Raw genomic sequence first — 26,335 nt, forward strand, 5'->3', positions numbered from 1 at the left:
TTAATTGATAGCCAAGAAAATCACTAATCAATGTTCAGCTTCTTATTTGAGAGACAGAGAATACTCAAGATATATTATCAATAACTGAATAGAAACCCAATAAAGGAATCTAACAAACCATAAAACTCTTAAGAAACCATTTTTTGTTATGTGCCATAGAGGTTTTTATTTTGTATATAGAACCACTATATATGGAAACACTACCCTAGAGATTATACTGGACATGAGCCGGGAAGCGAGGTGACAGAAAAAAATGATACAGACCAATCACATGATTACAAGCTGGGGTTTCCAGCAGTGCTCCAGGTGGTCAGATGTGGCTTCGGAAGTCTAAAGGAAGCAGAAACAGGGGAAATAAAAACGCTGGGCCATCTTTTGGTCACCCTCGATGACATCAGAGACACGAATGGTATAAGCAGCTGATGGCTCCAGGGATCTCCAAGCCATGCTTTACTTGGTCAGAGGTTTCCTGAAGGAGCTGTTAGGCAAACTGCCTAGCTCTTTCTTGATTCTAAGGAGCTGATTGTACTTGTCCAGGTGCTCAGATCTGCAAGGGGCACCTTTCTTGATCTGTCCCATGCAAAGCCCCACCCTCAAGTCAGTGATGAAAGTGTCCTCGGTTTCACCAGAATGATAGGATACCATGATGCCCCAGCCATTGGACTGAGCCAGCTTACATGCCTCCAGAGACTGGATCACAGAGCAAATATGGTTCACTTGGAGCAGGAGGGAGTTGCAAGACTCTTTGCTAACAGCCTTGGCAATCGCTTTAGGGTTAGGTAATGTAAGCTCATCCCAAACCACCTAGATGCCTGCACTGGCAGTGAACTTCTGCCAAACTATGTCCTTATGAAAGGGCTCTTTGATAGACTCCACTGGATACTCCTGGATAAAGGAATTATACAGGTCAGCCAGATGACTGGGTGTGATGTACCTACTGGAGTAATCAAGAGACTTGAAGTTCAGTTCATACTTGCCAGATCTGTAGAACTCCAAGGCAGCTACATCCATGCCAATGTAGCTGGCCTCCAAAATTTTGGTCTTTGGCAGTCCCAGCACTTCTTCATTCTTAGGGATCTTAGGCACAAACACAACCTTATCACCAACATTATGGCATCCTTCCCATATTTCTTGGTGACATTTTTAAATTAAAAAAATTATTATAATTTATTCAGATTACATCCCGATTGGTATCCCCTCACTGTGTCTTCTGGTTCTCACTCCCCCTCTCTCTCCTGCTCTATTTCCCTCCCCTAGACCTCTGACAGAAGGGGAACTCCTCCCCCACCATATTATCACAGCCTATCAGGTCTCATCTGGATAGCCTGCTTCCCCTTCCTCTGTATGCCGCCATGCTTTCCCACAAAAGAGAAGTGGTCAAATCAGGGGCACCAGAGTTCATGTCACAGGCAGTGCCAGCTCTCCACACATCTGTGGAGAATGAGCTGGCTATATCTGAATAGGGGGATATAGGTTTACTGCATATATTGTCCTTGGATGGCGCAACAGTTTGTGCAGGTCCCTCTGGGTCCAGATCCACTGGCCTTTATAGTCTTCTTTTGGGGAGGTCCTAAACCCTCTGCGTCCTTCCATCAGCTCATTCTTCCACACCACTCTCAATCCTCTGTCCGGAGTCCAACAATGAGTCCCAGCATCTGTCCCAATCCTCTGCTGGGTGGAGTCTCTAAGAGGATATGTATGTTGGGCTAATGTCCACTTATAAATGAATATATGTAATGACATCTTTCTGGGTCTGGGTTACAGCATTCAGGATGATCATTTCTAGTTCTAGCCATTTGCTTGCAAATTTCAAGATTTTCTTGTTTTTAATAGCTGAGTAGCATTCCATTGCATAAATATACCACAGTTTCTTTATCCATTCTTCCGTTGAGGAACATCTAGGCTGTTTCCAGATTCTGGCTATTAAGAAAAAGGTTACAATGAACATAGTTGAGCATGTGGTAGAGCATCCTTTGGGTATATGCCCAGGAGTGATATAGCTGGGTCTTGAGGTAGCACTAGTTCTAATTTTCTGAGAAAGAGTCAGACTGATTTCCAAAGTGTCTGTATAAATTCATGGATTCTGTTTGCATGTACTTTATTGAGTACTTTTTTGCATCAATGTTCATAAGGGTCTGAAATTTTCTTTGTTGGACCTTTGTGTGGTTTAGGTATCAAGATGATTGTGGCCTCATAGAATAAGTTTGCTAATGTTCCTTGTGTTTGTATTTTGTGGAATAGTTTTAAGAGCATTGATATTAGCTCACCTTTGAAGGTCTGGTAGAAGTCTGTGCTGAAACCATCTGGCCATGTACTTTTTTTTTTTTTTTTTTGGTTGGGAGACTTAATGTCTGCTTCTATTTCCATAGGAGATATAGGACAATTTAATTTGTTTACCTGATCTTGATTCAACTTTGGTACGTGTAGTCTATCAAGAGAATACTCCGTTTCATTCAGATTTTCAAATAGTATGGCATATATGCTTTTGAAGTAAGATCTGGTGATTCTTTGGATTTCCTTGATGTTTGTTGTTGTGGCTCCCTTTTTGTTAATTTGGATAGTGTCTTTTAGTTAGTTTGGCTAAGGGTTTGTCTACCTTGTTGATTTTTCTCAAAAAAACAGGTCTTGGTTTCATTGATTCTTTGTATTATTCTCCTTGTTTTTAATTTATTGACTTCAGCCCTAAGTTTGATTATATCCAGCAATTTCCCCCTCTTTCTGCTTCTTTTTTTTCTAGGGCTTCTATATCTGTTGTTAAGTTGCCTGTATGAGATGTTTCCAATCTCTTTATGAAGGCACTTAGTTCTATGAACTTTCTTCTTTGCACTTCTTTCATTGTGTCCCATAAATTTGGGTATGTTTCACCTTCAGTTTTATTGAAATGTAGGCATCCCTAATTTCTTTATTTCTTCCCTGACCCAGTTGTTATTGGGTAGAGAGTTGTTCAGTTTACATGTGTGTGTAGGCTTTTTGTTATTTCTGTTGTTGTTGAAGTCCAGCTTTAGTTCATGGTGATCTGATAGGATACAAGGTATTATTTCAATCTTCTTGTATCTGTTGAGGCTTTCTTTGTGACATACTATATGGTCAATTTGGGAGACATTTCTGTGAGGTGCTGAGAAGACATATTCTTTCATGTTTGGGTAAAAATTTCTGTTGATATTGATTAGGTCTATTTGATTCATGACATCTGTTAGTGTCATTATTTCTCCATTTAGCTTCTATTTCATTGACCTATACATTGGTGAGAGGGGAGTGTTGAAGTCTCCCACTATTAATTTGTACATATCTATGTGTGGTTTAAGCTTTATTAATGTTTCTTTTACGAATGTGGGTGCCCTTATATTTGTACCATAGATGTTCAGAATCGTGATGTTATCTTGGTTGAATTTTCCTTTGATGAGTATTAAGTATCCTTTCTCATCTCATTTGATTAGTTCTGGCTGAAAGTCTATGCTATTAGATATTAGAACATCCACTCTAGCTTACTTCTTGTGTCTATTTGCTTGGAATATCTTTTCTAGCCCTTTACTTTCAGCTAATATCTATCTTTGTGGGTGAAGTGTGTTTCTTGTATGCAGCAGAATGTTGAGTCCTGTTTACACATCCTTTCTGTTAGTCTGCGTGTCTTTATGGAGTGTTGAGACCATTGATGTTGAGAGAGATTAATAACCAGTGACTGTTAGGTCCTTTTATTTTGATGTTGGTTGTGGTAGTGTGTTTGTATGCTTTTCTAATTTTTGTTTTGCTAAAGTGAAGTTATCCATTTCTGTGTTTTCCTGGGAGTAATTAGCCTCTTTGGGTTGGAATTTCCCTTCTAGTGTCTTTTGTAGGGCTGAATTTATGGATAGATATTGTTTAAATTTGGTTTTGTTGTGGAATATCTTGTTTTCTCTATGTTTATTATATGTTTTGCTAGGCAGAGTAGTCTGGTCTGGCATCTATGGTCTCTTAGGGTTTGCAAGACCTCTGCCCAGGCCCTTCTGACTTTTATGGTCTCTGCTGAGAAGACAAGTGTTATTCTGATACGTTTGCCATTGTATGTTAGTTGGCCTTTTCCCTTTGGTGCTTTTAATATTTTTTTTGTTCTATACATTTAGTGTTTTGATTATTATGTGGTGAGAGAATTTTCTTTTCTGTTCTACTCTATTTTGTCTTCTGTAGGCCACTTGTATGTTTATAGGCATTTCTTTCTTTAAATTGGGGGAATTTTTTCCTATGATTTTGTTGAAAATATTTTCTGGGCCTTGGAGCCAGCTGTCTTCTCACTCCTCAATTCCTATTATCTTTAGGTTTCATCTTTTCATGGTTTTTCTTGATTTCTTGGTTTTTTTGTCAGGAATTTTTTAGATTTAATGTTTCATGATTTTATAATTGTTTCAACTTTCATCTTCAGATCTTGAACCATTTTATTGCTTTTCTTCACTGGATTGTTTGCATTTTGCTGAATTTTGTCCAGTGACTTCATTTCTACTTTATAAGCCTCTGTCATGGCCTCTCTAAGCTCCTCAATCTGTTTGGCTTTATCTTCCTGTATTTGTTATCGATTTTATTCATTTCCTCCATTATCTCCATAAGGAAAGATTTGAGGTAATTTTCTTGTGTTTCAGTTGTTTTAGAGTTTCCAGGGCTGATTGCTTTGAGCTAACTGGGTTCTGGAGATGCCATTTATTTTTACCTTGTTTTGTTTGTGCTTTTTATGCTGTTCTTTAGCCATCTCGCTGTCTCTAGCCAGGTGGTAGTTTCTGGTGTCTCCACTGGCTGTTGAGAGTAGCTCATAGGTGAGTATCAATAGGTTGAGACCCTCACCTGTGAGGATCAGAGAACTCTTCAGGTGGATCATGCAGGTGAGTTGAGATCAGACCTGAGAACTTTCTGTGGACCAACCGGGTGACCTAAAGTCAGATCTACCTGTGTTCCACACTGTAGTGTTTCCTCTCGGCAGAGAGATTCAGACACTGGTGTTTTGTAGCTCATACTTGCTTCTGAGAAACCGAGTGTAATTGCTATGCACACTGCCAGGTGTGTGTCTAGACCTTGGATCCCAGAGCTGTCCCTATGTGGACCTGGGAGCTTTCCATGGATTGGATTGGTGACCTGATGCTGGATCCACTTGTGTTTCAGACCATGGGGTGTCCTCTGGACTAGAAAACCCAGACACTGGTGTTTTGTAGTCACCAGTTCAACCTGATATACAGAGGTCAGGTGAGTGGCTAGACTTTGAAGACTGTGCACACACCTGCAGAGATTCAGGGATTTTTCTGAGGATTAGCCCAGTGGCTGGAGGCTGGATCCAACCATGCTCCACACAGTGTGAACCCCTCTCACCTGGGCATCACCAGAACTGGTATTTTGTAGTTTTCAGTTTGCTCCTTAGGTTGCTGTGCAGTTACTGCTGTCCTGCTGATCAGACAAGGTGTGTGTTCAGTGCCGCCATATTGGATCTCCCTTGATGACATTCTTGACCCCTGCTCCAATGAGCATGGCTTTATGGAAACAGGAAGCCCACACAGGAAGGATCATGTACTTTCATATGGTCAACTTGTTGTTAGCATGAGCACCTTCGTTGATTACATTGAAAGGTGGGACCAGCAGGCTGACTTCAGGATTGCCAGCCAAGTCAGTGATATGATGATGATACAGGGGCAACCTTTTCCAAGGCAGTAGTATTGCAGACAGTCAGGGACACTCCCAGGATTGCATTTGCATCAAACTTTGATCTATTTTCAGTGCAATCTACCTCAATCATCAGTTTGTCCATCTTCGTTTGTTCCACGGCATTCAGTTCTTTTGCTAACCAGAGCAGGTACAATAGTTTTATTGATGTGCTCTACAGCCTTTGAGATCCATGCATTGCTTCTGCTCTAGAGCTGCACAGACAACAGTGGAGGCACTGCTGGGCACAGCAGCTCAGAAGAGACCTTTGGAGGTGTAGAGAACAACCTCAACAGTGGAATTCCCACAACAATAAATCACTCTGGTATGGATCTTGAAAATAGACATGGCCATTGGATTGTTGTGCAGGAAAGAAACAGAGTTTCTGCAGATACTGAAGGAGAGACGAACCCACCCTTGTTCCTGAGCTATTCTCAAAAATCCATTTGTCAACAGGTTTAGTGGCACATGTCTTTAATCCCAGCACTTGGAAGGCAGAGGCAGGCGGATCTCTGTGAGTTCAAGGCCAACCTGGTCTACAAAGTGAATCTAGGACAGCCAAGGCTACACCCAGAGAAACCCTGTTTCGAAAAAAAAAAAAAAAAAAAAAAAAAAAAAGATCCATTTGTTGGGAGAGTTAGATGAAATTCATGACAGAGAGAAAATAAAAGTTTGTATGTCTAAGGCTATACCAAATCACACATTAAAGGGATCAGTGGCTTTCTGATTTCAAGGGCATTCAATGGAGAAGAGATAAAATGCACTGCTATAAAGTGTTAAAGGGGAACAAAGGAACAGGAAGGATAAAACTGAGATGTGAGAATGGAGGACAGGAAAGAGCAAGGAGTATAAGGAAAGATAAATAACACCATTATGGAGGGTAATTATCACCATTTTAGATAAATTTAGGGTTGTTAAATCTTTTAGATAATCTTAGAGTTGCTGCCTGTTTGTTTGAATTATTCCATAGTGTATCAGTGAATGCTTATATAAATGATGACTGCAAAGATATAGAAATAAATTATAGAATAATAACAGGTGTACCTGACTACTGTTTATTGTAAAATAAAGACAACCAGATTTCTTAAATCTGGAATTACATGACCACTGACACACATGGAAATAATTAATTGAATGCCAAATTCTCAAATAACTATATATCTAACATTTTCCTCACCTAATATATACCTAAGGTGGTAAGTACATTGAAGCTATATGAATTTAAGTCTTTTTTCCTGTGGGTTGGAGGCATAATTAAAATGTTACAAAGTAAACAGGTTGAAATTTTATTGAACTCTACATAAATGAGTCTCAAAATGAGAGTAGTCATAGGTATCTAAAATTAATCAACTATTACTTAATAATAGACTTCACTTAAATATCTTAATTTTTGTTACACATTTTAATTTAATAATCTTTTCTTAGCTTTCTATAACTTGTGTTTAAGGGTAGAAAACCACAAATTAATAAATGGGAGTTCCTGAAGTATATATAAACCCACTCTAACACAGATTAAAGCCACAGGCTTACTGTGATATCTGGAATTCCTGCTCTGCATTTTGAGAGACAATGCTATGGAGTTAAGCATTTAGCCTACGGAATAATTAAAATAAGTAAGTCAACATTTGAGCTAAATTCAAAGAGAAATATATATCCACACATGCTGTATGCTAGTATAATATTCCATAGGGTAAGCCTAGGACATCAATAAGAGATTAAACTAGACAAAAATAGTGTTTAAAATGTTACATTTGCAGTGTAGACATGTGAACAGTTTGCAAGTTTCAGGAGATATTTTAATTGGAATCTGATAAAACAACAACAAAAACAGCCATAGGCATATGGCAGTCTAAAATGAGAAAGTTGTGTTATTTAACAAAACAAAAAGGAAGTAGGGCTATCACTCATGTCAAAATGTTTTAAACAGATATAAAATATGAGTATTTGTTCACTTCTGAAATCCTACTGGTTATTACTAAATATGTCATGCTTAAAAAATATAAAAAGTTGCATTTGCCAGTGAGGATTCCTTATTGTCCTGCTGTTCATTTTAGGTACAGGAGGCAATTGGTTATTTAAGCCACGTTGAACTTAGAATAGAAGCTCATATTCTTTCTATAAATACATCTGCAAAAGATTGGGAAGAGGACATTTTCTAGATTTCTTAGATATTTTTAAATTTAACAGGACTCCATGAAAATACACTTAGCTTTAAAGTCAAGCAATAGTAGCATGTCATAGTGCCCTGAAAATAATCTCATTAGTTTTCAGTGCCAAGTTGTGTTATATATGGAAATAATTAGTTTCCTAAATATACAAATATCACAATCAATGCCACTTATTAAGCATTGTGATGGCATCTCTGAACCTTTAGGAAACTTTATCCCCTGCCCTAGAGGAGAGAAAATTTCTTATGATTTTTAGTTTAGTAACTAAAAATCAGTTGTGGGAAGAAAAGAGTTAATCATTTGTAAAGGATTTGTTTGACATAGCTTAGATTAATGGATCATTTATTGAATGTCTTCTCATAGAAATTTATCAAATTTCTCAGTTAAGATCTATAGTTTTATTTGATGGTTGATATTTTATAGCTCAGTGTACTTATTACAGGTCAAGAGGTGGATAGCCCCTAAATGACCATGTCATTACCTGGGTACTTCAAAAGTATTTGCAATGCATTTGTTATAAGAGTCTTTGTTTTAAGTTTAATCATGGAGTCTTTTTACCTTACTTCTGTATCTTTCTCTGGAGATAGATTCAGGGCAATGGGTCATCATTTTTTGTTTGGTTCATTTTACTAGCTTATAAATGAAGAAGGCTTGGCAGGAGGTACACTGGCAATGATGTACTGCTACTCCATGCTTCTTCCTAAGCCAAGGGGAGAGTACACCACACAGAATTCTTGCTGGTATAAGACTAGTCAAGGAATCTACTCATCTTCATTGTTTGTTCAGGCAGTGTCTATGTACCTGAGACTGTTTTCATACTCACAAGTCTCCTGTCTCTACTTGCTGGAATCATAGACATGAAAGCCATACCCAGATTCCCATATTTAGCTTTAACGTCTGGCTAGTGGCAGAAAGCTGACTCTTAGAATCAAGATATGATTAAACAACAAACAAACCTCATTTTATTTTACTAGTCAGGTGGCTAATGATGCCAAAAAAATATAGGATCACAATATTTGTGGTTTCTGGCATACTGTTACCACCCAAGGAGACCAGGGGTTTTGCCTTAGTTACTTCCCTATTGTGATAAAATACCATAGCCAAAGTAACTTATAAAAGAAATAATTTACATTGGCTTATAATTCTAAAGATTTGTGATGGCAGAGTAAAGGTATGGCAGTAGAAACAACTGAGAGCTCACATCTTAAAACAGAAAGCAGGAGGCAGAGAGAGCATTGGCTATTGCTAAAGGTTTTTGAAGTCTCAAAGCTTGCCACAGTGACACATCTCCTCAGAAAAACCACACCTTCTAGTCCTTACCAAACAGTTTCACCAAGTGAAGACCAAGTATTCAAACATAAGAGCCTATGGGAGCATTCACGGGAAGTTTATATTTGCTGAAGAAAGTTCATCTGTAGTCTTGTTTTGTTGATAAATCATGGAAAACATGGTAGAAGATTAAGAAGTAACTAACTAGAATCCTTTTCTCTTGGAGTATCAGAGAAAGAATGCCACCAAGAGCCAGAAAATCAATTCCCTTCCAACACAAGGCAAAGCTGTGTCACTAGGAGAAGTTGAAGCTCATTCAAAATGACATAATTTAGTGTTATGCACCTCCATCCTTTATTTCTCTTAAAGACCAATATAAAATTATCTGCTAGTTAAAATACAAAAATGAAGCCAGACATGGTGGTGCATTCCTGTAACTCCAGCACTCATGAGGCAGAAGCAGGTGGGTCACTGGCCAGTCTAGTCTACAGTGTGAGTTTCAGGACAGCCAAGGCTATGCAGAAAAATTCAGTCTTAAAAAAAAAAAAAAAAAAAAAAAAAAAAAAAAAAAAAAAAAACCTAAAAACAAAACAAAACAAAACAAAAAAAAACAACCAAATAAACAACAACAACAACAAAAAAAACGAAACCCAAAAAGATCTTCATATTTTAGTTTGATTGCAATATCTTGGGATATAATTTTCCCATGGGAATTTTAAGTGTAATTGCTAAACAATAAATATTTTGTTGTTGCTAGTGATATTCAATATTTTAAATTTTAAACTTTAAGTAATCTTCCATAAACATTCTTTCTGAAATGGCTGAACACCTTAGTGTCTATTTAGCGCACATGTTCTTAACCTTACCAATGTGTGACCCTTTAATATAGTTCTTCTTCTGGTGACCCACAACCACAATATTATTTTTGTTGATACTTCATAACTATAATTTTGCTACTGTTATGAATCAGAATGCAAATATCTGATATATAGGGTATCTGATATGCAACCCCTGTGAAAATGTCATTTGATCCTTAAAGGAATCGTAACCCACAGGTTGAGAACCACTGATTTAGGGCCTTCTCTATTAATACTTTGCTCTTTAAAACAGAACGCTATAGAATTTTGATAAAGTAGGAGAAAGTAGCCTAACCACAAGTAATGATAGAGGATAAAACATACTAAGGTGAAAGACTAGGGCATGCTGATATAGTAAATGAACTGAAAAGCAAAGGCTGCAAAAGATTTTGTGTCCTGTTTTAGATACTCCAGAAATTGTGATTATGAGGAGGTACTGAAATTTCTTTGAGGAAGTTGTCAGGTTTGAGTTCAGTTCCTAAAGGCAGTAGTCTGACATTTCCAGCCTAAATATTTTCCAGAAAGCAGACATCTTATCCTTACAAAGAAGGAAGATTGGGCTTTAGCCAACAAATAGAAAATATTTTCCCTTTTTCTTTTACTGAAGGAAGGGTTTTTCTGTCCCTTAAAAATCACACCACGTAGGTAGCCACCTACACACAAATCATGGCCAATCCTCCAGTGAGGCCCTGGGACTAGTTTTATTTTCCACTCCACCCTTGCTCTTTCTACCAGACCCTATAAGGTTGGTTTACTCCTTTACTTTCACAGACTATTAATCCTGTGGAGCAGTGGATAGGGCACACACTCAAAGAGAAAATTTTAAGAAGGATGGCAAAAAAAGTGAAAAGGGCCAGAAGGATGTGATTATCTTGGACGTTAGTTTATTTTATGTAAGCTTGGAAGCTCATAACTTTTCTGTAAAAAAATCTCTCTTCTTGTCCAAATGCTCATGTCTGGTCTGAGACACAAGGTGAACATTGAGAAAAGCTGAGGAAAATCCCCACAGCCGTGTCAGCAGTGAGAACAGGAAATGCATACAGTTTTCCCACTGCAACGTAACTTGTGATCACCTCATCACTTCTACAAAGTAAAAATATTCAAAAATTAATGTAAAATGGAACTTTGTAGAATAGTGGCTTGTTCTCTAAAAAGCACAGAGCAGCAAATACACAAGGCGCTGATAACCGTATTTGGGCTAAATGTAATTTTAAAGAGTTTATTTAGTATGTTAGACTACCATTCAAAAGCAAGTTAATACTTTCACTTGTGTGTTAATCTTGTAAAAGTACTTGAGTTCCACTGTGAATAAATTCCAAGTTAAAAAACAGTAACAAACGGAGGCTTATCAAATTGTTTACAAAAGATTATAGTACATGAATGACATAAAGGGATCTTATCAATACATTATCATTTGGTTTAGATGTTCAATAAATTTATTGAATCCAAGATTCAGATACATAAAAATATAGCTGTTTCTTAAAAGATAGACCAAACTTTAATATATGTAGATGGAATACAGATAGAGCAATTTAAAGCAAATGATACTCAATAATATAGAAGAAAAAGATAAAGACAATTTTGTAAACAACTTGACTCTAGGCTTTATGTCATTGCTTTTTACACTCAAAATACATTCTCAAATATGGGTGTACACTGAACTTGTTAAAATGTAGGTACTTTTTTTTACTTTTGTGCAATTATTATTCAGTTCATCCAGGAATATATACTTTAAATACAGATTTTTAGATCAGATTTTTAGAGACTTGACTGAAGAAATGGGAAATAATAAAGATAGATTAGAAAAAAATGGGAAGCTCTTAAAGAACAATTGACTTTATCATTTTTATGGATGGAGGATGCAAGAATTCTGGCATTGGTTTAAGTACTCTTAGTGCTCACCACATGCTTGAAAAGTTGTTGGAACTGAACATTCTTAGTACAAATTAATATGTACTACTCTCTGAAATATAAAGCAATTGCAAACTAGTATGTCTAATCCAATGTGACTTGCTTTTATTCACTGGTGAGATGAGGCTGAGTGACCCTTTTTATGCTGTGTCCAAATAATTGAAGGTACTTCTGGAGCCAAGGAACAGGATGTGTTGTCTATTCAAGAGGAAACGGCCCTCAAATCTCAACAGAGACATTTGGCCTCATATATGTGAATGAATGGCATTGTTCTTAATATGTCTGTCTGCCTGTATGCACCTTTCCTCCTTTAATTGAGTTGAACAGTAGCAATCTCCGTAGGTGTTGAAGCTTCTAGAAATGGCACCCTGTTAGAACACATCTCTTTATATAAAAAAAATCTGATATAACATCCAGTGGGCCTGACAAAATTGGTGAATTCCCTAGGAGAATTAACTACAAAGTACTTTCCCCAATGTATTTCTTCACCACCATGTAGCAGGTACCAGTCAGCTTTCCCAGGAGATTTATGAGATATTTTAATTCAAAAAATTTCAGGAATCAAGACCTGGAGATTTGTGGTGCATATTGATGAGAACGCATTAAAAATGCTCTGTTATTTTCTCTCTAGGGTTTTTTATTTCTCATGTATCATAATGTTAACAAGTGTCTCCTATACATGGGCACCCAGTTGTTAAGCTTCATATGGTTTGCAAGTACTTTGGATCTAGTTTATCTTAACTTATCAGTCTGTATCTAACCAGAACTTTAAAATAAAATTGGCTTTTGAGCAAGTGATTGCCTATAACTTGGGATAGGTGTTTTGTTTGTTTGTATGTTGTTGTTTTGGTTTTATTTTGTTTGTTTATTTATGTTGTTGTTTTTGCGAAACTCCTCATCTCCAAATAGCATCTTTATTGATAGTACATCTCAAAGACTACAATTTGTAGTTAGATAATTTGATCACATTGTATTTTATAATTTTCATTCTTAATATGTAGACACACATTTTCATGGGAAGAAGAATCCTACAGTATGATCTAACATATTCTTAGATAATAAATCTTACAGTGTCACCAAAATGATACACAAATCTTTTCCCAATATTTATTTTGAAGCAAGATTCACCTAGATAAGTAAACAAAGATACAATATAGCTGAAACAAGCATACTCTTGAAACATCAGCAAAATTCAGCAAATCTTCATGTTTGTATATAGAAACATAAATATATACTAACTCCCCTAAGTGGCTATAGAAAACTGTTTTTGACCTACATATCACTGGAAACTTATCAAAGTTAAGGCCTTTGCATCCTTCCCTCTCTTGTTTTTTTTTTTTTTTTTAAGGAGAGAGGCTCAAAAATACGGGAAAGTTTTTTGAAAAGTCTGTCATGGTACTTTAAATAAATCTCTTTTTAAAGTCAGGGTATATTCAGGTACCTGTTACAATGTAGATTCTTTCGTATGAAAAGACAGTCTCTATGAATAATTTAATGTGTTGAAACAAATGTCCCTTTCACTTTCGTTCCCATAACCTTAGATGAAGGATTATTTGTGTTTAATATAGGAAAGCTGACTTAAGGTTTTCCTATGATTAGAGTCTCATTCAACATTTTTCTATTAGAATATCATGTTGGCTAATGACGGGAAAGCATCATCAGCTATGCTGGAAGGTTGGTAGAAAGAATATTAAAGGAAATACTAAGGAGAGTTGCTGAGTTTTTAAGATAAAATGTAGATAGAGATGGAAATTCATCAGATAATAGTAGCTTACATACACGAAGAAAAATATAATCAGATACAGTATTTTGAACAGCGTATATATAGTAGTAAAAATTGTAGTCAAGAATGGTGGAATAAAAACAGAAGTATAGACTTTAGGAGTATGTGGTCTTGACTTTCTGTTTAATTTACTTCAGCAAATAGCAAACACATTCTTTTTATGTACTTCTTAAATTTTTTTGAGACTAATTTAACTACATTTATCTTTTCCCTTTCTTCCATCTAACCCTCCACTGTCTTTCAAATTCATGGCATCTTTTTTCATTAATTACTATTGCATATATATACATAAATATTTGCATATGCTTGTATATTTTCAAATATTACCTGCTTATTCTATAGAATGTTACTCACATGCATATCTTCATTTTGATAAGGTATGGTTTTCTTTTTTCCTTTTATTTATTATAATTGATTCATATTACATCCTGATTGTTATCCCCTCGTCTGTATCTTCCCATTCCTACCCCTTCCCTCTTCTGTCATGTTTCCCTCCCCTAGACCTCTGACAGATGGGGACATCCTTCCCCACCATATGACCACAGTCTGTCAGGTCTCATCTAGGTAGCCTGCACTGATAGGGTATGTTTTTCTGTAGTGATATCTGTCTGTTGCAAAGAAGTTTCCTTAATGAGGAGTGAAGACTACACTTATTTGTGGGTTTAAGGGCAAATCTTTAAAGGTTGTTGTTAGGGATTATGCTGCTTCAGTAGATTAGTAATTGTAGATTCTCCTCTAGCACATGGTGCCTCTCTTGCATGTTTGTACTCTCTATGACCACATTCTTATACAGTGTATGATGGCTTTTATTCTTTTCCATTGGATTTTAAGGTTAAAGAAGTGAAAGGTCACACACCTTTTTATACTGCCTAATTTCTCAGTACCAAGTATGGTACTTGGCAAACTGTAGATGCTGAGTAAATATTGCCCCAGTTAATATTTGATGAATATTCCAAGCCATATTCTTAGAACCTAGAGGACTGAAAGGACACAAGATCCAGCCCATAACTTCAAGAAGTTTCTGAGTGAGTTGAACTTGTGTATGATGGTCAGGAGGACAAGAAGATAAATAATGCATGCATAAATAGCAAAAGGAAGAGGAAGTTGGGTTTTCAAAAGGGTACAAATGGGAGTCAAAGGTGGCAGCTAGCATAACCATGTTTTGTTAACCACAGAATGTTTCAGAAAGAACAGGAAATGAATGCAAAAAAGCTAGAAAGAAAAGAAAGAAGTAGAATTAATGGGCAAAGAGATGCTTCAGGTTAAGGCAGCATCATTATCACTGCTGTCTGTGAAAACTAAAATGGTGATCTGGGTAGTATGACTTCTGTTGAAATTGGGTATTTGGCTTGGCAGAAAAATAGCAAATGAAGCTTTATGAAAGTACATGGGCAATGTTATTATGGTAACCATCGATTAGCATGCTACATAACTTCTGTTTTGTAGATAGTAAATAGCTTTAAAGAACTAACCTAGAAAAAAAATAATGAGACCCTTATGTAAAATGGAGCAGATAAAAATGGACAAGAAAATTAAGTAATAAAGACTTCAACTAGGGTAGAAAATAAAAATATCCTTGCATAAAGAGGCAGTAGTTGACAAGAGGCAACAAAGTAGGAGAGAGAGCATAGAGAGATATGAGGGTGAAGATCAGACCTTGGGAGAAGGTGGGATAGGACAGAAGACCTGTAGAGAAAAAAGAAACTGTGGGGGGGGGGGTGTGGAATCTCTGTGACAAGCTGGAGATCTAAGTCAGGGTAGGCCCCTGGTAAGATATGAGGTGGATTCTGGCTGAGACTCCTAGTAGTGGGCGTCACGGAGATGGAAGAGGCCACCCTCTAACTAGACAGGACTCCTAGTCTAGTTAGAGGGAACACCAACCCACTCACAAAAACTTTGACCCAAAATTTACTATGCCAACAATATGTGCAGTGATAAAGATAGAACAAAGATAGAGGGAATGTCCAACCAAAATCTGGCCCAGCCTGAGATCCACCCCATGGGAGAGAGCCAACCCCTGACACTATTAATGACACTCTTCTATGCTTGCAGACAGGAGCCTAACATAGCTTTCCTCTGAAAGGCTCCACTCAGGAAGATCAAAACTGATGCTAAGACTCAGGGAAACATTGAGTGGAGCACAGGGAGCCTTGTTGAAGAGTGGGGGAAGGATAGAAGGGTCCAGTAGGGACAGGAGCTCCACAAGACCAACAAAGCCAACTAACCAGGGCCCAGGGGGGGCTTGTGGAGATTGAAGCACCAAACAAGAACCATGCATGAACTGGATCTAGACCCCCTACAGAGATGTAGCCAATGGGCTGTTCAGGCTTCATGCAGGTTATCTAGTAAGAGAAGCAGGGGCTGTCTCTGACATGGGCTCTGTGCCTGCCTTTTGATCATTTCCCCCTGGAAGGACTGTCTTGTCAGCCCACAGGGGGAGAGGACAAACTCAGTCCTGATGCGACTCAATGAGCTGAGTTGGATTGGAAGGAGGGCTCCCCCTTTTTGAGGAATAGGGGATGGAGGATGGGGGAGAGGGAGGGAGGGTGGGACTGGGAAGTGAGGAGAAACGGGGCTATGACCAGAATGTAAAGTGAATACAAAAATGCCCTTACGAAAAATAGTCACTTAAGCTAAGTAATGTTTATTGAGCATTTATTGGATACCTTGCAAAGTACTAAATTTATTACTTTTATTAGGACAGTAAACTATTATATTGACTCTCCTCATTTGGTACCATGACTATTGTCAGGATTTAATGTACATGAGCTCGTGTTTTTTGCATCTGGTTCTAACTTCATATTTTACTTAACACATTTTTTCTTCCAGATTGATCAAGTCTGTTGCAAATGACAGAATTTCCTTATTTTCAAAGACTGAATAATATCCAGTTATGTGCATGCACAGATATTTGTGTATATATATATATATATATATGTTTTTGAATCTGTATGTTGTCTGAAAGAAATGATGCTGGAAAAAAAAAAGAAATGATGCTGGAATAAACACAGGAGTGAAGAGCTTTTGTCAAAATATTGACTTCATTTTTTAATATATAACAGTAGGAATATTGCATCATGTGATATTTCTATTTTCAATTTTTTAGAAGCCACAATCCTCTCTTTGGAATGTGATACCAATTTATATGCCCCCCCCCAATAAGTAGGAAAAAAGTCCCCTTCTCCTCTACATCTTCATTACCACTTGTTTTCTTTTGAAATGTAAAAGCCCTTTGTAATGGTGTGAGTGCTATTCCATAGTATGTTATAATTTGCAGTTCTCTGGTGAGTAGTGATGTTTGTACCTCTTCATATATATCTTATCTGCCATCTAAATTTCTCTGTCACCTAGTCAAAATCACCACATGTGAACATATATCAAAGATGCCATTGGTTTTCAGAGCTCGTCAGTTTTTTAATGCCTCTTTCATATCAATGTGTGTGTGTGTGTGTGTGTGTGTGTGTGTGTGTGCTATAATACCATGTTTCTACATCTTCCTCATTACAGAAATATCAAATACCTAGTATCTTCAAGCTGAATGCCTTTTATATAAAGTGATACCCACATTTTTAGACAAAACATGGTAGTTTGCTTACCAGGCAAAATAACAACAATAATTCCTTCAAGGGCTGAATCATGCACACTTCAAAAACACATGGTGTTGATAATCCAAAGCAGGATGTTTCATAATACTCTTTTCATTTTTATTCTTCCCATGTATCTTTAAAGTCAGTTAAAACCTTCTAGATTTCAGCAGCCTTGAGGCAACTATCCAAGTCCCCAAGCTAAATTTTGTTTCCCTCAGAAGAAGGGTCATGGAGCCAGCTGAGCCAGCCTTTGGGGATTTGCTTCTCTGTTCTGGTGCTCTGCTTTCTTGTCTTGGTTAAGTAAGAGGTGACTAAATGGCCCATGTAAATGGAAATATTTAAAGAGAGGCTGCTTGCCCACTTATTTTCACATCTGGGAAGGATTCGAATCAAATCACTGGCCCCTAAATGATGCTTCAAGGACAAATGTAATGCTGACTATATGAGAATCATAATGGAAGCTTTTTAAAATAGACATTTTTGGCCTTACCTAAAACATGTTGAATCAAAATCTCTGGAGGAAACACCTGGAAAGCTGTGTGAATTTTTTTTTTTAAGAAAAAGACTTGCTCACATGGGTCTGAAGATTTGTTAAGTTTGCAAAACAGAGGTGGAAATCAGAGTTTCCAAAGACACAACTGAGTGTAATTGTTAAACTGCACGTCCTGTGGGAGGGGCTGACATTCTTCTAAATTTCTAACAGGCTCCCAGTTTGTGAGCTTAGACATTTTTAGTAACAATATGCTAGGTTACTTTTCAAGTCCCTTCTGGTTTTGCTTTTCTGCACTCTATAGAACAGTGGTTCTCAGCCTTCCTAATGCTGCAACCCTTTAATATAGTTCCTCATGTTGTCGTGACTCTAAGCCATAAAATTATTTTTGTTGCTACTTCATAACTGTAATTTAGCTACTATTATTAATCATAATGGAAAATCTGTGTTTTCTGATGGTCTTAAGTGACTCCTGTGAAATGATTTTTTGACCCCAAAGTAGAGGCAATACATAGGGTGAGAACTGTTGTAATAGAACCTGTAGCATATTAATCTTCACTCACATCAAAATTCTGTTAAAATTAATGTATTTTTATACATGGTCCTTGTTTCTTATTTTACCTATATACAATGGATTTTGAACATATTCACACTCATCTCCATCCCACCTTCTCCCTCACAACCTCACATCAGCTTCTGTTTTTTTAATAACCCAATGAGCCCACTGAGAGCTGCCCATATGTGCATGTGTGTGGAACCATCCTATGGAGGTTGAAAAACCTACCAGTGGCCACACCCACAAAGGAAAAATGATTCTTTTTCCCCTTAGCAGCCATCATCTGCTAGTTGATGGTTAATCTAGAGACTAGGGACAAGGCTTTCTGAGCTCCTCCTCTATTCATACTGAAATTTTCATTGGATTAATCTTTTGCATACAAATCCAGCTGTTCATAAATTAATGAAGGTAAAAAACAATCTCAGTCTAGATATAGGCTATCCTCTGTGAGTGCTTTTGGTAAGCAAGTCTCCAGAGAAAAAAACTACTGCCTCACAAATATGTCTGTCAGACATATTAGGCCAGAAGATGATGCTCCAACATTATAGAGAGTTTTGGGTGACTTATCAGGCAGCAAACTGTCTCTGTCATATTCTCATTTGGGAAGCTGCTAACTTGCACTTCCAGTTTACACAGGAAATTAATTTTATTCCTTCTCAAGTCTCTGATGAAGTTGAAGACCAGATAGTTTAGTCTTATAATTAAGCTTAGTTGTTTAGTGGTTAAGATGTTTTTAGGTCTAGATAGATGTTTTAGGTTGATAATGATGAGATATGATAGATATGGATTCAGAAATGTAAATGCACCAAGATAGGGAAGATATTTTCTTCAAGGTTTCCAAGTACAAATAACCAAAACACTGTGAATGTAATATTTATATAATTCCTGATTTTCTCATGGTTCTTCTTGCTGTAGGTAGTTTATTGTATGTATGTATAATAATATAAATGTATATGTAAAACATTAAAATAATAAATAATAAAAAAAGCAAAACAAACACAAACAAACAAACAAAACCTCAGACTATAGCTATTGTTCTTGGTTGCCCACTGTAATTAGATGGCTTGATCATATTGCTGGGGATACTACATACTTTGGTTGTAATTTTAAACTGACTGAGAAACTTTCCTGGCTGGCCAGCTTTTATTGTTCTAGGTGATATTATTATGCCTCTAGAGAAAAAGACACTAATTGCCTTCTCCATCACTGGACAATACATGCTGTAATACTAACCTGACCAAAAAAGGTGTTCACACTGCTACAATAGTGGCACAAGGGATTGATTTTGAGGTATGTTTCACAGGCAGAAATTCATGACTGACACTGTAAGCTTTACCAAAAGCCTATGGCTAGAAAGGTTATCACCCCCAGAGAGGAACTTACTGTATTCTTTTGCTAAAACATGATCATTTTGTCAAAATTCTTTCTAAATATCTATTTGTACTCACAGGTCTGTGCTGCTCTCAACCATGGTCAGAAAGCTACCTTTTGTACTGGGAAGCAAATAATGCAGAGATTCATAATGGACTAAAATGCTAAGAATTAGTGACTTTGACTTCTCAGCCCTGTGAAAAATATCTATATCACCTCACAGTGAGGTTCAAGAAATAGCATGGAATGGAGGGTTAAGAATGTAAATGCTAGAGGATGGGGAGAATTTTGGTGAAACAATGTCTTCTGGACATGACATGGCCACTAATCACAAGTTTTTCCTCATTTAAAATATGCCAGATATAATGGGATTATTTTCTTTTACTTGCAGGTTTGTCTCTCTCTCTCTCTCTGTCTCTTTTTTTCTTCAGTTTCAATACAGATCTGAAAAAAGCCTCAGGAAAAAAAAGGCCCATCAAATTAAGTCATCCTGGAATAGTGGCAGACCCACTCTACACTGAAGCAAACCTTTCTTCTATGTGAGCCAGAGCCCCCCAAAATAAAGAACATGAACTATCCTTTCATACACCTGTAAAGTGATGACTATCACATGGGAATTTGAGAAGCTGATGTATTACATAGTTCTGAATCAAATGAGAGATATCCAACTTCCATGATGTCCTGGAAAGATTTACCACAAAATAAACAAGAGGAAAAAATTTAAACAACTCTTAAATCTGTGCTTGCACATTGGATTTGTGTAGTTATGTAGACAAATCTAAGACAAACATACAACCATGTTTTTAAAGTTCTAAAAGACAAACAATTGTGTCAAAATGTTGTTTATAGTCTGTCTCTGAACCATTGACTTGTGGAAAGTACAGCTGTTATTTGTAGATTTAGATTTTGAATGACCAGTAAGCAAAAAGACTTTCTCTAGAAATAATCATGATTGATAATTATACATGTAACAAGACAGATGGAGACAATACAGATTTCCGGTACTTCATTTATGCAGTGACATACACTGTTATTCTTGTGCCAGGTCTCATAGGGAACATATTAGCCTTGTGGGTATTTTATGGCTATATGAAAGAAACCAAAAGGGCTGTGGTATTTATGATAAATCTAGCCATTGCTGACTTATTACAAATTCTCTCTCTGCCACTGAGGATCTTTTACTACTTGAACCATGACTGGCCATTTGGTCCTGGCCTCTGCATGTTTTGTTTCTACTTGAAATATGTTAACATGTATGCCAGCATCTACTTCTTGGTCTGCATCAGTGTGCGAAGATTTTGGTTTCTCATGTACCCCTTTCGTTTCAATGACTGCAAACAGAAATATGACTTGTATATCAGCATAATTGGCTGGCTCATCATTTGCCTTGCCTGCCTACTCTTTCCTCTTCTCAGAACCAATGATGATACTCCAGGTAACAGAACCAAATGCTTTGTGGATCTTCCCATCAGAAATGTCAATCTGGCCCAATCTGTTGCCATGATAACTATCGGAGAGGTGGTTGGATTTGTTACTCCTCTTATGATTGTCCTATACTGTACCTGGAAGGCAGCTTTATCATTACAAAATAAATACCCCATTTCTCAACATCTTGGAGAGAAAAAGAAAGCCTTGAAGATGATTCTGACCTGTGCAGGGGTATTTCTAATTTGCTTTGCACCTTATCACTTCAGCTTTCCTTTAGATTTTCTGGTTAAGTCTAATGAAATAAAGAGCTGCTTAGCCAGAAGAGTGATTCTAATATTTCATTCTGTTGCCCTGTGTCTGGCAAGTCTGAATTCCTGCCTTGACCCAGTAATATATTATTTCACCACTAATGAATTCAAAAGACGTCTTTCAAGACAAGATTTGCCTGATAGCATCCAACTCCATACAAAATCATACAAAGTTGTGAGTAACCATGCCACTTCTACAATGGCAACTGAACTATGCTAAATAAGACCCCAAACTGAATGTGGCCTGGAATTCCAGAACCAAAACACATTTGCAATACCCCATTAACAGGATAGTACTCACAGAAAGCTCACAACATTCAGTGTGTCCTATATTACTTACACAGGGAATGCACATATTTATGACAAGACCTATTTGAATCTTTATGTTTCTATATAATTGTTGGTGACATATCCATGTGGTAAGGTATGACCAAGTCTTTAAAACTTAAGCAGTAAATTTTTTATGACATGCTACACAATATGCTCTCGGCTAGATTCATATGTTTTATCTATGAACCTAAATCACAGAAAGATTGCTATTTCAACCCCACCTTATAAGCAATGAGTTTACTTACCTCAGATGCTGAATCTATGATCAAAAGGAGTGCAATTGTCTATTTGTAGTAGTGATCACCGTTTGCATTCCAACAACATATTTGGTTGGGTTTAGAGTGCGATGGACAATACTTTATGTACACATAACATTACAAAAATAGGATAATTTTTATTTCCCAAGTGTGGTTCCTTTCAAGCTTTTGAAAACTCCAATGCTTGATTTCTTCAGTTAATTTCAATATGAAACATCATGTAACATCTATTCATTAAATGAAATTCTGAAATCAGGCTTCAGTATATTTAATTGAACAACACACATTCATGATACACAATAAACCTCTGTGGTTGTATAAAATGCTCCATTTAATATTCCCAGAGCAGATGGCTTTCTAGCATTAACACACATAGCCTTTAGGCTTTAGGGAAAGGGAAGAGGAGGCAATCACAGTTCTGGGTCTCTTAAACTAGTTCCAAAGAACACATTTGGAAATGTATAGACCTGACTAGTAGAGGAATTTTTTTTTTTTTGGTTTTTCTAGACAGGGTTTCTCTGTGTAGCCTTGGCCATCTGGACTCACTTTGTAGACCAGGCTGGCCTCGAACTCACAACGATCTGCCTGCCTCTGCTTCCCGAGTGCTGGGATTAAAGGCATGCGCCACCACGCCCGGCCCGGAATTTTTAATCATATTTTAGAATTACATTGAAGAAATCTGACAAGTTCCTACTGTGCTTACTGAGCCTATGAAAGAAACTGTACCAATTATTCACCAAGCTTGTGTCTGAGTGAAAATATGACGCAGAGTGAAGTATATGTCTTAAAATCACTATTGTCCTTCAAATAGTCTCCAAGTGAAGTGATGTATCTACACAAGCCAGAGTAGAGCGTAAGGACACTGGTCATGTGGACTTTCAGGTTTGCACTAACTTTTTTTCCAGATTAGTTATATGATTATTAAACCTACACAGATTACCTCTCAGAAACTGTTGAAAGCAATTCTTTCACGTTTTGAGAAAAGTATAGATCATTCCTGCAGCTTTAGGCATTCCTTACAAGGTACTATTGAGCAGAAAAACTCAGAAAGTACTAGAATAGTCTGAAGCATGACATACATTATAAATAAGATTACTTTAAAAATGTTTGATTAGACAATGGGATGAGAACACTCTTCTTTGCAATGAGAAAAATGCAGAAACCATTAAGGAATGTGTGTGTGTATATATATATATATATATATATATATACACACACACACACATAGGGAAATTTTAGGCATGTAGTTAATGATACTATATGTTTTGGGGAAAACTGGTTAAATCAACGTGAATTCTAACTTTAATACTACTGGAAGACATTTAAAGTTTTTTTCTGAGCAAGTATTGATTATGCTTGTACAGTTTATAATAATGATGGATTAGGAAAATGGCATTGTGCTGCTAGTAACAGTATATTTATATATGTCTTAGTTATTCTTTGTAATGTACATATGTTTTGATGTAATAAATAAGTGTTCCATTTTTTTTTAAACAAGAAACTATAAATCTGTGTGGTCTGGTTTTTTAAGTGATATTGGTTTGACTGTAATTTTGTGCTGTAATGAGATTACAAGTAATCATTTGTGAAACTATAGCACAACCATGGGAGCTTGGAATAGAACTCACACTTGTAATAACTATGCTTACTATTTTTTGTAACATGTATGACACTTCTTAAAGTCACTTTGAGAGATCATTATTTAAACTTTCTCCACCATTGATTTCACTATAATCATACCATTTTAATGGAGAGGAACTATTTCTAGGATATTACTGACATTCTTAGAGTTTCTGAGAGTACAGTTCACTTATTAAATATCCTTCTACATCATTTGGGGATAAGACAAGTGTCTAATGATCTCATGCTATTTATCTATGCCAACCTGCCTATATAGGTTTATATTCAGGATCTGAATACTGAATCAGAATCATTTTTCTTATTCTTCATCTTCCTTACCAATACACTTGAATTTTGTTTTATCCCTTTCCCCTTCTGATCAACTAACTCATAATAAGGTGCTAATTAGAACTGTTAAGTTCATATTAATTAACCAAGAAATATCTGAAGTTCATAACTTAGGAATAGGCATTAACACAAAGTGGTGATATTCAGTGGAAGGATTGCTAGCACCGGCAGATGATCTGGAAGGGAAGACATGGTAAAGAAAGTGAGTCTTACAGCAATCCTTTCAGATAATGCATTACAAGTGGCTATCTACTTCGCTTAGATTATAAGGAGAGTAAATTGCAAGAAATATCTCCATAAACATGAAAATACATTTTCCATGATTTTGGTTAAAATTTTTCTTCCCTCCCCCTCTTTCTTCTAACAGTGTTCTTAATTTTCAGAGAAAAATCTAATGATAAATAATGTTTCAGCTACTACCAAGCAGTTTCCTCTTTTCTGAGATTCCACTCTGTTTGGAAAGTCTTTTCTTAAGATTGCTTATTTATCATTTTGAATTCTGTAAGAATGGATACAAAGAGAATCTTAATTCTGGTAGTGTATAATTAAAGAAAAATCATCTCATATTTCTTTTATAAAGTTGCTAAGATGTAGTCTCAAAATTAAGAAAATTATTTTCATAAAAAAATTTGAATACACATTGTTTTATGCTATTAATAGTCTATTATTGTTGCTTTTATTATTATAATGAAATGGCTTATATATTATATGCTTTAACTGTCATACAATAAAACAGCAAATCTTATTAACCAGTAGTTCGTGAAGAGGAGCCACTTGTCCTACAAACATCATACCAAGTTACCATGCTCTGTAAGAATTCATCAGTGAAACTCTGTACAACATAATTTTTAGCCACTTTTTAAGTTAACTTCCAAGAAACTGTGAAATGTTCTATCTGAGCTTATTTACAGCTTTTATTTATCATATTTCTTAATAATAAAGATTATCTCTGTAATTAAATGGAAGTTTTCTGACTGTGGATGTCATTGTGTGATCATTTTTTTTTTTCAACAAACTGATAAACCTGGACTCATGTTTCTTAGTGTTCATTCTTCCTTTTAATCTACTGGAATGGTGAATTCCATTCTCAAAGATAATGATGGGTCATCCTACCTCAGGTCTCCTTTAGGCCTAACTTTGTGTTTTCTATTTTAACAATTTACTCATCTTGTTTATATCCCTATACTGCTTGTGAAGCTTAAGTAGCTTCAGTAATAACTAAATTGTTATGAACTATACATTTAACTGTGACATAAAGACATTCTTAGGGTGTGGTAGCAAAGGTTTTCCAGCTGTTTGCTTGTTTGCTTGCTTGCTTGGTTTGAGAGAAACATCTAATGCTTTGGTAGATATGAAGAATACAATAGAGGTATAAATACATGACCTGCCTCATGTTTTAAGTACCCTGAAACCACTTAGAAAACTTTCCTATGACCCTGTAAAACCATATAAGAAGTAACCTCGTTACCTTCAAAACCACATTCTGCTATGGTAATGGTAGGGGGAAGAAAGTGAGAGATAAATGTGTAAGAAAATATAGCTGCTTAAGATTACATATTTCTCCGTTTTAAAGGATGTGGTCTGTGTGGAGGAGAGATGAGATTATATGACTAAACTTTCTTGAACTTCACAGACCATTTCTTCAAAAGAACCCCATTAGCTTTAGCTACTATTTAATTTTTGCCATGACCACACTCTTCTTTATTATTGACTATATTCAGCTTTTACAGTTAATATCTGAAATATCTATAGGCACAAGTGACATTCAAATCCTTGTACTTGTCCTCTTGTGTATATCCAATAATAACTGAATAACTGTTCCATAGATAGAACTGTCTTTACACTTGTTATCTAATCCCAGTGTCCTTTGTTTTTCTAAGATACTTTCCAGTTCGTTTTGGGGACACAATGGTATGGTACAAGTTTTCACACCTTTACAATGTTTCATATCCAAACTTTATAAGAATACTAATAGTATGAACAGTAAGTCAAGTAAGAGAGTCAAAAGTAAAAGTTTTAAAAATTATTGTCCATGTTGTGAGTTTAAAGGAGTATGAACATAAAGAAAATGGCTGTGCTATAAACTCCTAGTCCTGTCTTGAAAAATGTAAAAGATGAAATGGACAAAAATTACCTGAATCACATTACTGTCCAGTTCATTTTGTCATTATACTATGAATAAGTTCAAAAACATCAAAAGAAGAATGGATATACTGAACCCCTATTAATTAGCTTCAAAGAATACTAATGCATGATACATCTATGTTACTCATTTGTCTTCCTCATTTTAACAAAATGTATTTGGTTAAATTTGTTAAAGTGCATTTCAGACATTACACAATTACATTTGGCAAACTTAAATAAGTTGTAATACTATTTAAGTGAACTATTTTATGT

At 36.3% G+C, this 26,335-nt stretch overlaps 1 protein-coding gene and 1 pseudogene across 1 annotated transcript; one reads left to right on the top strand and one right to left on the bottom strand.

The window, feature by feature from the left end:
* Window positions 1-450: 450 nt before the first annotated feature.
* Window positions 451-6,103, bottom strand: LOC127185291 (alpha-enolase-like; annotated as a pseudogene).
* A 13,959-nt stretch (window positions 6,104-20,062) lies between these two features.
* Gpr174 (G protein-coupled receptor 174) lies at window positions 20,063-22,294 on the top strand. The gene has a single exon (XM_051142018.1). The coding sequence runs from the start codon at window positions 20,596-20,598 to the stop codon at window positions 21,601-21,603; it is 1,008 nt and encodes a 335-aa protein (XP_050997975.1). The 5' UTR covers window positions 20,063-20,595; the 3' UTR covers window positions 21,604-22,294.
* The last annotated feature ends 4,041 nt before the right edge of the window (window positions 22,295-26,335 follow it).

Source organism: Acomys russatus, chromosome X (assembly GCF_903995435.1).
Source record: "Acomys russatus chromosome X, mAcoRus1.1, whole genome shotgun sequence".
Lineage (NCBI taxonomy): Eukaryota > Metazoa > Chordata > Mammalia > Rodentia > Muridae > Acomys > Acomys russatus.

Excerpts from the sequence above, each read along its gene's own strand:
- Gpr174 (XM_051142018.1), top strand. The coding sequence starts at position 20,596 with ATGATTGATAATTATACATGTAACAAGACAGATGGAGACAATACAGAT.